The sequence below is a fragment of the Oryx dammah genome, unplaced genomic scaffold (genome assembly GCF_014754425.2).
Source record: "Oryx dammah isolate SB20612 unplaced genomic scaffold, SCBI_Odam_1.1 HiC_scaffold_25, whole genome shotgun sequence".
NCBI classification, from domain to species: domain Eukaryota; kingdom Metazoa; phylum Chordata; class Mammalia; order Artiodactyla; family Bovidae; genus Oryx; species Oryx dammah.
The window spans coordinates 68161878-68174104 of NW_024070209.1; the positions used below are offsets into that span (position 1 = coordinate 68161878).

The 12227-nt window shown below is 49.8% G+C and overlaps 1 protein-coding gene across 2 annotated transcripts in view; it reads left to right on the forward strand.

Annotated features, from left to right (window-relative positions):
- GALNT14 (polypeptide N-acetylgalactosaminyltransferase 14) overlaps nt 1–12227 on the forward strand; it is a 220255-nt gene that overhangs the window by 173409 nt on the left and 34619 nt on the right. For both annotated transcript variants that reach the window (XM_040224143.1, XM_040224145.1), the window contains exons 4-6: nt 1412–1479; nt 3821–3886; nt 4013–4134. In XM_040224143.1, coding sequence (XP_040080077.1) covers nt 1412–1479; nt 3821–3886; nt 4013–4134 — 256 coding nt within the window. The remainder of the gene's footprint in view (nt 1–1411; nt 1480–3820; nt 3887–4012; nt 4135–12227) is intronic.

Here is a 12227-nt window from a genome sequence, read left to right on the forward strand (position 1 = left end):
CTCTTATTATTCCCGTTTCACGGATAGGAATACTTTACTGCACAGAGCAGGAAAGTAACCTGGCCAGGTTCACACAGCTTGTAGTAAGTAGCTCCTAGACCACAGCTGCTGAGGGTCGGGTTCACGTCTCCCTCGGTCCGCATCATGTACGCAGTGCCTAGCACAAAGTAGGTGTGCACTAAACGTCCTTGGAGGGGACGGTCATGGGCTAAGGTGCAGCTGCACTCTGGCAATACAGAGAGTAGCTTGACGAGGCCACTGCCCCTGGGAGGGGCCAGGAGACCAGCCCTCAGAGTCAGGTCGCCGTGGGAGATGCAGGAACCTTCAGATACAAACGGCTGAGGGATCCGGGAGGAGGAAGCAATTCATTCTCACTAAGCGGATTGGAAAGCTGTTAGAGAGGAAGTGACATTTGAATGGGTCCTTGTGACAGACGAGGGGCATCTCACGCTGTGACAGCAGTGGGGGAAGGGGCCTCAGTTGTAAGACGCAGGATGTCTCCAGACAAAGGCACTGGGCGTGAGGAGGCTGGAAAGGGGGCTGGCTCCAGACTGGGAAAGGCCTTGAAGAGCATGCTGAGGGTTTGGGGTGTAGATCGTGGGGAGCCTTTTTTGCCAACTTCTCTATTTGCGTTAGTGAGGGAAGTCGCACGATTGAAGAACAGATCTGTGCTTCAGACAGCTCACTCTGAAAGTCACAGGAGGATGGCCTGGTAGCAGGTCAGGCTGCTGCAGAATAAACAGGCAGTGGTCTGTTCCCTGGCGGTCCAGTGGTTAAGAATCAGGCTGCCAGTGCAGGGGATGCAGGTTCGAATCCCTGGTCTGGGAGAATCCCACATGCTACTGAGCAACTAAGCCCATGCGCTGCAACTACTGAACCTGCGGCACCCTAGAGCTCATGTTCCGCAAGAGCAGCCACTGTAATGTGAGGCTGTGCACCAGAAGGAAAAGTAGCCCCTGATCCTCACACCTAGAGAAGGCCTGCCTGCAGCGAAGGAGACCCAGCACAGCCAAAAATCAATCAATAAATTTTTAAAAAATATGTGTTTAAAAAAAAACAGGCAAAAGAGGCTGAACCAGAATGGAGGCATAAGAGGTGAAGGTGATCTGAGTGATATTTTCAAGGAGAACCAGCACATTCTGGGTCACTGGTGTGATTCAGGATTTCGGGGAGAGGGAGGGTTGTTGAGGGTGGCTGTGGAGCTCTGGGTGCTAGGTGGGTGCTGGTGATATTCACCAAGACAACGCAGAGTTATATCCCAGTGGCTCAAAGGTGAGCATGTGACTGGACAAGTTTTTGGGTTGCTTGGAGTCTTTATTCTTCAGATACAATGGCGTCTACTTAAAGCTCAGGTTGATACGTAGATTTGACTCTAGAAGTCACAGTGATCTTTCCTCTTTCCATCTCACAGCATATTAAACCGCACTCCTATGAATCTCATCCAGGAAATCATATTAGTGGATGACTTCAGCAATGACCGTAAGTACCACTGTTGTCCTGGACTGTGGACGCAAGTGTCTGTTCCCAGGCTCTGCGTTGTGGGCGAAGGTGAACCTGCAGGTTCCCTGGGGATCGAGGAAAGCCTGGGTCTGTAGTAGGTGTGGAGGACATTGAGTGTCCCTGCGAGTCAAGAAGTCCATGAACCTTACGTTTGGGAAACAGTGTCTCAGGTCCTCCGCTATGAGTCTTTGAGGACCCAACCAGATCTGAATTGTAGGTTCTTAATGGGGTCGGTGGGCTTCCCAGGTGGCGCTAGTGATAAAGAACCCACCTGCCAATGCAGGAGGCATAAAATGTGTTCGATCCCTGGGTTGGGAAGATCCCCTGGAGGAAGGTATGGCAATCCACTCCAATATTCTTGCTTGGAGAATCCCATGGATAGAGGAGGTTGGTGGGCTACAGTTCGTACGGTCGCAAAGAGTCAGACACGACTGAAGCGACTTATACACACTTGGTTGTGTATAAGGGGTTGGTATGTGTATGCATGCATCTCACTGCCTCCAACCTGTTGGTGCATTCCTGGACTTGAAGAGACACTGCACCTTCAAAGAGACCCCAAGCCCTGAAGCAATACCCGTGAATAGAGATTCCGACTCCTGTGCTCTGATAATCCACCAGCATGAGCCAAGGTCTTCCCTCTTCCTCTCATTCCTATGGCAGGACTTGCGGGGATGAGGGGGCTCTGTCTTTGGTACATCCCATCACTTGGCCATGACACAGTGAGCAGCTGCCTTCCAACTTTCCAACCGCTGGTCATTACCCACCTCTTAGCTATCCTGCCCAAGAACCTGGGTCCCACCCAAGCTCACAGTCCAAGTCCACTTTCCCCGAGAAAAGCGTGCGGGAGTTTTCAGATGCCTGTGTGTTCAGTTTGACAGGTACAATCATTGCAGAAGTGTTGTTACACTTCAGGTATGTAGTGCTTAGGTGTGTAGGAATCAGGTAGTGCTGATTCCTGTTCAAGAGCTGTCGTCACAGCCTGGGTGCCACTGCAGGCAGTCAGCCACATCCAGAACTGCCTCTTAGTGATGAACCAGGGGAAGCAGGTGATGGCCTCTGGGGACAGCTCTGAGTCCCAAGGGAGTGGAGTCTTCCCGCACCAGCCCCGATGCTGAAAGTTTGACGTAGGAGCCACTACCACACAGGGGTCTATTGTTGGAAGGCTGGAAACCCACATGCCTAACATAGCCTTAGGAGCTTGGGAGTTATGCACAAGTGGCTCGTGTACCAGATTCAGGGTGATCAGATTGGACTTGAGTTCAGAAACTCAGTGATCTGATCTCCCTTCCCCAGTGTGGAAGGGGTTGGAGGCAGGGAACCACTCACCGTGTCGGGAGGTAGCTGGTACTCAGGCTGGAGATTGGGAACACTGCTGAATTTACTTAGAAGCAGAACAGCTTCAGTGGTTAGAGCATCACCTCTGGAGCCAGCTGCCTGGCTTCAAATTCTAGACCTGTCACTGGCTCACTTACTAGCTATGTTCCTTGGGCAACTTATTGGTCTCTATATGCATCGGTTTCCATATAAAATGGAGATAACAATAACATGTGTATGGTTTATATGGATATAAATGTGTTGATACACGTAAGTGCTTAGAGCAGTACCTGACTCTGAGGAAGCCCCTGTAAGTCTTTGTGGCCACTCCGTAGAGTCCAGAACCAAGCAGAGAAACTAAAGGTTGGTAAAACCAGCGGCGCAAAACCACAACTTATGATAATGGAGTTCAGAGCCAAGAATTGGTGAGGCAAAAGAGTGCTGGGGCAGGCAGGCAAGCCAGGACAACCCGGGCTGAATGCCCAGGATGGGTCTCTTGCTTGGCCCCACACATTTCCCCCACATGGAGAGTTGAACCAGCTCTGCTTGATGGATATACTGGAGAGATACCCTGATAAATAGGGTCTCCTGTATTGAGTCCGTGAGCCGAAAGGAAACGCCATAGTTTGTCTCATCCATTCTCCGGCAGCTCAGCATCTTTTTCCTAAACCCTACCAAAGTGAACTAGATTCCCACCTCATGCTTCAAATAAGCTATAGAAAAGGAGAACTGTCCCCAGGTGACCACCTGGCAGTGTTCTAGCAAGTATGCAAGTGCCAATGTGTGACTACCTTCTCCAGAGGTCCATTACAGCCACTTTGCAGAGACTGGGCCATACTGTATGTGGCTAGCCATGGTCAGTCAGCACCTTCCAAAGCCCACAGTACCCTGGAGTCAGGACAGGCAGTGTTGTTGGGGGTGGGGACGAGAGGCAGGGTGCCTCACCTATTCTGCTGGTTCACCTCCAGACCCAGGCGCTCAATCACGTGACCTCTTGTCTTTGTAGCCGAGGACTGCAAACAGCTCATCAAACTGCCCAAGGTGAAGTGCTTACGCAATAATGAGCGGCAAGGTAGGTCTGCACTGTTGAGTGGGCCCGGGGCAGGGAGTGGGGACATGTTTGGGTATGTGTTCGGGGTGGTCTCCTTGGACGATGGAGCGACAGGGGCACTCCCTTGGCAGACTGACCCTCCTGCAGGTTTGGTGCGGTCCCGGATCCGAGGTGCTGACATCGCCCAGGGCACCACCCTGACTTTCCTCGACAGCCACTGTGAAGTGAACAGGGACTGGCTCCAGCCCCTGCTGCACAGGGTCAAAGAGGTGAGCGAGGCGTGCTCCGTGTCCCCCTTTCTCCAACTCAGCACTTCATATGCACCCACAGTCCCTTGGGAAGTGGAGCGGGGGGCAGATAGCAGTGCCCATTTTACAGATGAAGAGATTGAGGGAGAGCGGCCTGCCTGGGGTCAAGTAGCAGACAGTGATAGAACAAAGCCCAGGATGTCTTCTTTACCTCACAGTGTCACCTACCGCAGGCCTGGAAAATGACGCACACAGCTTCCTGGGCAAGAGAACGGCCCGAATCAATTTTTCCCAGATGTTAGAAGGTTCCAGAAAGGGAGCCCTGATGCGTGCCATTTGTGAAAAGGAGGCAGAAGAATTAACAGGGCCTCGTCACCCAGTTCCTGAGGCTCCCATTGTACCTCCAGCCATGTCACTTTCACCCAAAGACCAAGACACAGGGGGCTGGATGCCAAGAGACCTGAATTCCTTGCCTCTGTCTGCCCTTATGTTATTCTAGAATTCTGTCTGCTTCCTCTCTCTGTGTCTCTTATTCCTCTTGAAAGTGAAAAAAAAATTTTTTTAATTCTCCCATCAATATTTTATATCCCCCGAAATCTCTCCACCCTCCACCCCTATCTACAGAAAGCCCTGCATTTTTAGATGCCAGTGTCTGTGACTGGCATTCATGCTGCTCATTTTCCCCCTGAGTTACTGACTCTGCAGCTGCTCTGAGAAGTGGGAGGCCAGGTATTTTTTAACATATCCATTTCACAGATGAGGGTACGGCTTTGGGGACAATGATATTACTTGGACTGATATTCCCTAGCTGGTACCACTAACCCTGAGACCGTCAGTGTCACCTCAACAGCATCTCCTTTGTGCTTTGTGCTGTGGTTATTTCCCTTCTCGCTCTTCGAGGTGACTCCTTGACTCCTACCTGCAAAGTGACAGTGTCAGGCAATGGAAGAATTGAGACACGTGAACTGCTCAGAATACTAAGAAATCCTTTCCAACTTTGTTCATCCGATGAGAGAACCTAGCTGGATGTACAGAGTTCTCACACATGAGCCTGGATGTTACCACCTATCCCATGGCCACTTTCCCTAAAGTTGGGAGGGCTCCTATACACGTGTGATGGTGAAGAGGTCTGGATGGAGACATGGTAGGTTATGAGCAGACCAGTCTATCGAGGGGCCTCACCAGGCACTGGAGGCCCTTCCGAGCTCTCCCTCTGAAAGGTTATTGTTGAATTACGATGCTGGGATTTTTGGCCCCCGGAGGAGAAGAATTTAATCTGGGGCCAGAGATGAGGCTTGATCACTCAGAGCTTTTGTGTAACAAAGTTTTATTAAAGTATAAAGGAGATAGAGAAAGCTTCTGACATAGGCATCAGAAGGGGGCAGAAAGAGTACCCTCCTGCTAGTCTTCAGCTGGATGTTATATAGTCACTAGCAGTCTGTTAATGAAAGAAAGGAATGTCTCAAAACTTAGAATGGCACCAGGCCCCTCACCCATAAGATGTATTTTGGGATAATCTTGGTTTCAAATGGTTCATCTTGGGCCATAAAAGGATTAACTTGAATCTTGAAGAAGGGCAGAGCACCATAAAAATAGTGTCATTTATATAGATTAGAGGAACAATATCAGAGTATAACATACTGGTTTATCAAGTAGGTTCTGCCCAAAAGGCGGAACCTACTTGAAGATAGAGTTTGGGGTAAATGTAGAGTACATTAGCATAGCTTAAGATAAACATTTCCATAAGAAAAAGGCATTGGTTAACTTCAAGTGAAACCAGGTGTCATTATGGCAACACAGAGTTTTAAGAGAAACCTCCTTTTAAATTTGTATAGAGAAGGAAAAAAATATTGCTAGTTTGTTTCTTCCTGCCGCTTAAGGGAGATAAAAATGTCTGACACTTGCAGGCTATTTTCTCCATTTGGAGACCCCTGGCCTTCTTGCCTGTTACCCTCTCACCTCCCTTGTGCTTCGTCTGTAAATGCAGCCAGCCTCCCGGGTCTAATACTCTTCCGAAGTTGGACTGTTCTCTCCCGCTGACTGTGCCCTGACATTCCCAGTGCTTCGTCTCCCACCAAGCCCTTCCTGTCCTGGATGCCCTTCCCTTCCTCTTCACCGCCCCTTGCTCTCCAGGGCCTCATCCATGTCTCCTCTCCTCCAGGAAGCCTTTTCTGACTGTGTGGCCAGCTAGGATTACTCCCAGAAAGACTTGTCCATTTGGCCCCACAATTTCCTTTTCTGGGTTTAGCTCTCTGCCTCTTCTAACAGATTGCAAAACCCCAAGAGGGCACCAGTCACCTCCTGGTGAGCCTAGAGTAAGGTGCTCAGTGTTTGGAATGATAACAAGAAACTAGATGCAGTGGGAAGTGACACATTTGGAATAGGAGGAAAATGTGCTTGCTTCCTGACTGTAAATTAATGAACAGGTATTTACTGAGCACTTGTTTTGGGCAGGGTTTTGAGGAAGAATTGGGGATGGAGCACATAAAAGGAATCCACATCCTGCTTAAGTTCCCCAATCCAGAAGCTCTTCCAACCATGTTGTTTAGGGTTGTTACGAAGACTTCTTTACTAGTTAAGCTCAGTCTCTCCTCTCCTTGGGGGTGGAAAGAGGGGAGGTCAATGGCCAAAGAAATGTGAGAGGACTGGGGGTGGGGCTGAAGTTTCTAGCCCTTTAATCACAGGGCTGGTTCCTCTAGAAACCAGCCTCCATCTTCAGAGAGTCACCTCATTAGTATAAACTTAGATATAATTAAAGAGGCTCATTATGAGAAGAAAAGATGTTCCTGTCACCTCAAGTGAAAGTGAAAGTGTTAGCTGCTCAGTCCGACTCTTGGCGACCCCATGAACTGTAGCTTCTGTCTGGATTTCTGTAGCTTGCTGAAAGTCCTCAGGCAAGAATACTGAGGGGGTTGCCATTCCCTTCTCCAGGGGATATTCCCAACCCAAGGATCAAATCCAGGTCTCCTGCAGGCAGATTCTTTAGCTTCTGAGTCACCAGGGAAGTCCCTCCTGTCACCCCAATTAGTCAAGAACTTCCAAGAGTTTTAAGAGGAACAAAGGCCAAATATATTTCTTATTATATCACAGCACAGTGTATATTGCATTTTATTTATCCACTTATCTACTAATGGACATTTGGGTTGTTTCTGCCTTCTCACTATTGTGAATAACGCTGCTGCAAACATTCATGTGCAAGTTTTCCCCTGAGTACCTGCTTTCAGTTCTTTAGGGGACATACCAAGGAGTGGAATTCCTGGGTTGGTAGTGATTCAGCGTGGGATCTGTAGGGACCTCCAAGCTGATGGGTCCCTGCAGGATGCCATCCTCAGGCAGCCTTAATGAACCTGGAGGCCCTTCCCTTCCCTGTGGCTCTGAGTCCACCTCAGAAGCCCTCTTTGAAAAATGTCCTCTTGTGCCTCCCTGCCAGCTTCACCTGCACAGCCGTCCTCCTGTACAAGTCATACAGCCCCAAGAGTGAGCTCAGCTCCCAGGGCCAAGCTCCCAGTCCCCATCGCTGTCTGACCTAACGCTTTCATCGTGGAGGATTGCTCAGACAAACCCTGACTGTGGTCCCTACACAGACCCCGCCTCTTGATGAAACGGTTCTACTGAGACACCCCTTTCCGGATGGGGAGTGTGGGTGTGTGTCAGCCTCTGTTTCCATGTCTTTGGATGTGTCTTATCTCAGAGTAAGACATGATTTGATCTTGTGAGTGCAAGTGGAAATTTTCAGCTGTAATTGGAGTTTGGGATTTTCGAAAATAGAGATAAGAGAGAGGCTGGGCTTGAGCTGTCAGAAGCTGTCCTCAGCTGGTGTTTTCCACATGGAAAATCTCCTTGATTTCCCTTCCTTCTCTTCAATTACTTGATGATACTTGAACCAAGCACCACATTGTTGGGTTTCTTTAAACAGAGTCTTCTTCCCTCTTCTCCTTATCTACATATTCCTTTAGTAGGAAAAAAAAAACTTTTAAGAAATTTCCATCCCAATAGCATTTGGCAAGTTGATATAAATAATGGCTTACATAAGCTTCAAAGCCCTTTCCCATGCTTTCCTCTCTTGTTTTCTTCCAAAAGCCCTGTGAGGATGGCAGGATAGTTTTGCAAATTATAGATTGTTTTTGCTTCATAGATGAAGAAGCAGAGCTCCTCAGAGTTGCTGCTTTGCTTTAAGGTCAAATGTATTCTGCATGGCAGAACCAGAATAGGAACCCAGGTCTCTGGCCCTGCTCCTGCTCCCCCATCCCTCCCTCCAGGCTAACAGAGACCCCACACTGTCATCCTCTGCTCTCCTGTGCACTACTTTCCCCAGACAGCAGGGTCTTAATCATCTTTGTGCCAACCACAGTCCCTAACCCATAGTAGGTGCTCTAATAATGCTGGTGGGTGCAGTGAGTGAACGGTCATCTCTGGAAGTCTCTTGACTGCCCATTCACAATGTGGTTTTAATTATGGTGGAGAAAGAAGAGACATAACTGGAGGGGTGATTGATGGCCATTGGCTCTCAGTGGGGGTGGGAGGTGGGCTTGGATTTGTGTGGGGGAGAGGGCGGGGCCTTGTTCAGGATCTGTCAGGCATTCCACCAGATGCTGCTGGAGCTTACCTGTGGATCTAGCCTTGAAGATACAGCCACCTAGGCACACAGGCGGGAGCCTGTGGGGATCTGGGCATCTTTATGGAGAGTACATCTATCTCTGGAGAAGGCAATGGCACCCCACTCCAATACTCTTGCCTGGAAAATCCCATGGACAGAGGAGCCTGGTAGGCTGCAGTCCATGGCGTCTCGAAGAGTCAGACACGACTGAGCGACTTCACTTTCACTTTTCACTTTCATGCATTGGAGAAGGAAATGGCAACCCACTCCAGTGTTCTTGCTTGGAGAATCTCAGGGATGGGGGAGCCTGATGGGCTGCCCTCTATGGGGTCGCACAGTGTGGGACATGACTGAAGTGACTTAGCAGCAGCAGCAGCAGCATCCATCTCTGAGCCTACAGAAGGCAAGGCCATGTTGCTCAGCCATAATTGGCCCACCTGCTCTGTCTCTAGCCACTGACAGTGTCCTCAGAGGGAGTTCATAGCTGCCCTCTTTTACCCAGTGCCAAATGAACACCTGCTGCCCAGCAGGCTCTGGACTGGGGGGTAGGCAGGGGCTGCTGAGGAATGCAAAAATGGAGCAGATGAGACCCCAAAGGTCATTCAAGAAGCTTGTGTCCTGGCTTTAAGAGGTCATGTCTAATATCCCCTGCAGCCCCCTCTTAAGGTCTTGGCTCCACACATCACTTAGCCCCAAACATCCCTCTCTGCCTAACTGGCCCTCCATTGTGTCTGAACCAAGAAGTTGCTGCAGCTAAGTTGTGATGGGAATAATAGAAGGATAGAAATGCTCTGAGAGAGCTTCTCAGGTGGCGCTAGTGGTAAAGAACCTGCCTGCCAATGCAGGAGATGTAAGAGATGCAAGTTTGATCCCTGGGTTGGAAGATTCCCTGAAGGTGGGAATTCCCTGGCGGCTTACTCCAGTCTTCTTGCCTGGAAAATCCCATGGATGGAGGAGCCTGGTGGGCTGCAGTCCATGGCGTCTCGAAGAGTCGGACACGACTGAGCGACTTCACTTTCACTTTTCACTTTCATGCATTGGAGATGCATGATCATGCATCCTCAGATATCACTGGAGAACCCCGTGACAGGTTACGGTTCATAGGGTCACAAAGAGTCGGACATGACTGAAGCGACTTGGCACGCATGCATGCAGAAACCCTCAGAACTCATAGGAGAGTACCCAAGAGCCTGTCATAGCCCTAGAGGCTGTGCCCATGGGTGGCTTCTGGGGAAGTCTGTGGCCAGAGTAAGCAACCAGCATTTTATTTTGCATTTCACTTTCCAAATATTGAGGAGAAAGTTTTAAAAAAAACAAAACAAGATTCCAGTTTGGGGTTTCTAAGACCACCCTCATGTTCAATAATTCACTAGATACACATGGTTACTGTGTATTACCACAAAAGGATATGGATTAAAATCAGCACCAGGAAAAGGTGCATAGGGAGACTTCCAGGCGTGATCATCCTAGAACTGGTGTGTGGGCAGCACTTGCTTCCTGCCGCCAGGACGTGTGGCAACACGCACAGAGAACTGCCAAACAGGGAAGCCCACCTCAGCCTTGGTGTCCAGGGTTTTTATTGGAGGTCAGCTGTGTAGACGTGACTGATCACTGCCACGGTCTCCATGCCCCTCCAGAGGTTAAATTGAGTTGGTACCACATGCCCCAAGGCTCTCACCACAAATCTCCTTGTCAGCAGAGTCTGAGATAGCCCAGGGCTCCCAGGTAAACAGAGACACTTATAAGCAGAACAAGTCAAGGGCTTAGAAGATACATCTCAGGGATTGGGTAAGGGCTAAGGCAAGGGCTAAGCATATCTTTAGGTCAGTCCTTTGCTGCACAAGGGCCTACCTGAGGATTCGGTGAAGCTGCAGAGGCCAAACTCAGCAGACAAAGGCAAAAAGAGGACTTTGTCAGACCCACAGAGGAAAGTCAGTCTCTGAACTTCTGAGAACATTTCAGATTTCAGGTCAGGAGTGGGTTGTGTCTCTGTAGTGGTGTGAGTAGGGGTGGCTGTGTGTGCATGCAGTGTGTATACACACCTGGACACACGATGGCAGTGGCCCCAGAGCACTGTGGCAGCCAGTCAGATACGGCACTGACTGTGCTGGAAGCATCTGTGCACAGAGAGGGAAGCGATGCACTGAAAATGAGCATTTCCTTCCACGGGAGCCAGTTGGCTTCAAAGGCACCTTGTCACCGTCGGAATGAGTCCTGTATGGAGACTGAGGCTAGATTAAGTCTGTGAACATCAAGGCAGGTACTCAGTGATTCTGAGCTTAAAATAAGAAGACAGCCTCATTTAGGGGAGAGATTGAACCAGGAAATTAAATCGCTGCAAGAGAAACAGAAGTGCTTGCCCATGCTGACCAGGACAGGCGGGGGCAGAGGACTGGAAAAGTGGTACTGCCTGGCTGGTCCAGGCCTGTTCTCCTCCCAGCTCCTGGACTCTCATTCATCCTGCCCTTGGGGCCCAGGTTCCCCTCCTCCACATCAGTTTTGGAGTGTTCACCCAGCAGTAAGGAACCTTTTAAAACTACATGTAATGCCTTGATGGCCCCTGACAACCAACAGATTTGTCTTGCAGATTTTGAAACTATCCCCTTGATGACTTTGATGCTTATCAGCAGGGTAGCCTGGGGGAAAGAGCAAGTGATGAGGCTGGAAAGCTAGATTATTGTTTAGTTGCTAAATTGTGGTAGACTGTTTTGTAACCCCATGGACTGTAGCCCGCCAAGCTCCTCCGTCCATGGGATTTCCCAGGCAAGAATACTGGAGTGCATTGCCATTTCCTTCTCCAGGGGATCTTCCAGACCCAGAGATTGAACCCGCATCTCCCACAGTGTGGCAGGTGGATTCTTTACCACTGAGCCACCTGGGAAACCCAGCAGAAACTAGATTCGGCCTATTATTGATGGTCTTGGATGCTGGGCTAAGGAGTTTGAACCTTATTTTCAAGGCAGTTCAGGTTTTTAGCTGTTGAGCTGCAGAGTGAGATTTGAAAGTCAAGTGTGTCAGCCACCTGTAGAATGACAGGGGAAGGGGGGAGAAGGGGGGAGGGGGAGGGCCGGGAGTTCATTGCCATTGCCTGTACTCCAGGGGTGAGGGGATAAGAGAGAGGTTCCATTCAGAAGAGCGGTTTTAGAGTTACAGTCAGCAGGGTTGATCCAGTTGATGGGCAGAGGTGGGGCTTCTTAAGTTAGTGCTGGAGAGGAAGGGGGACGTGTTGACAGAAGTAGGGAACCAAGGGAGGGAACGTGTGCGGGGAGGCTGGTGAAGGCGCCCCTGCGGTGCTTTGTGAATCCGCATGGAGGGGCGGCTGGTGTACTAGATCTGCTGAGTCAGGAAGTGAGGGGCAATATCGGGGCGGAAGTTACAGATTCGAGTATCACAGGTGACAAGTGAAGTTAAGAATCTCTGGAGACACTATTCTCAACTTGCCCATGAACCACAGGCATAGAAAGTTAAGTACTGGGAAATTCCCACTGTGAGGGGAGCTGTTGAGGTCACCTTCCCA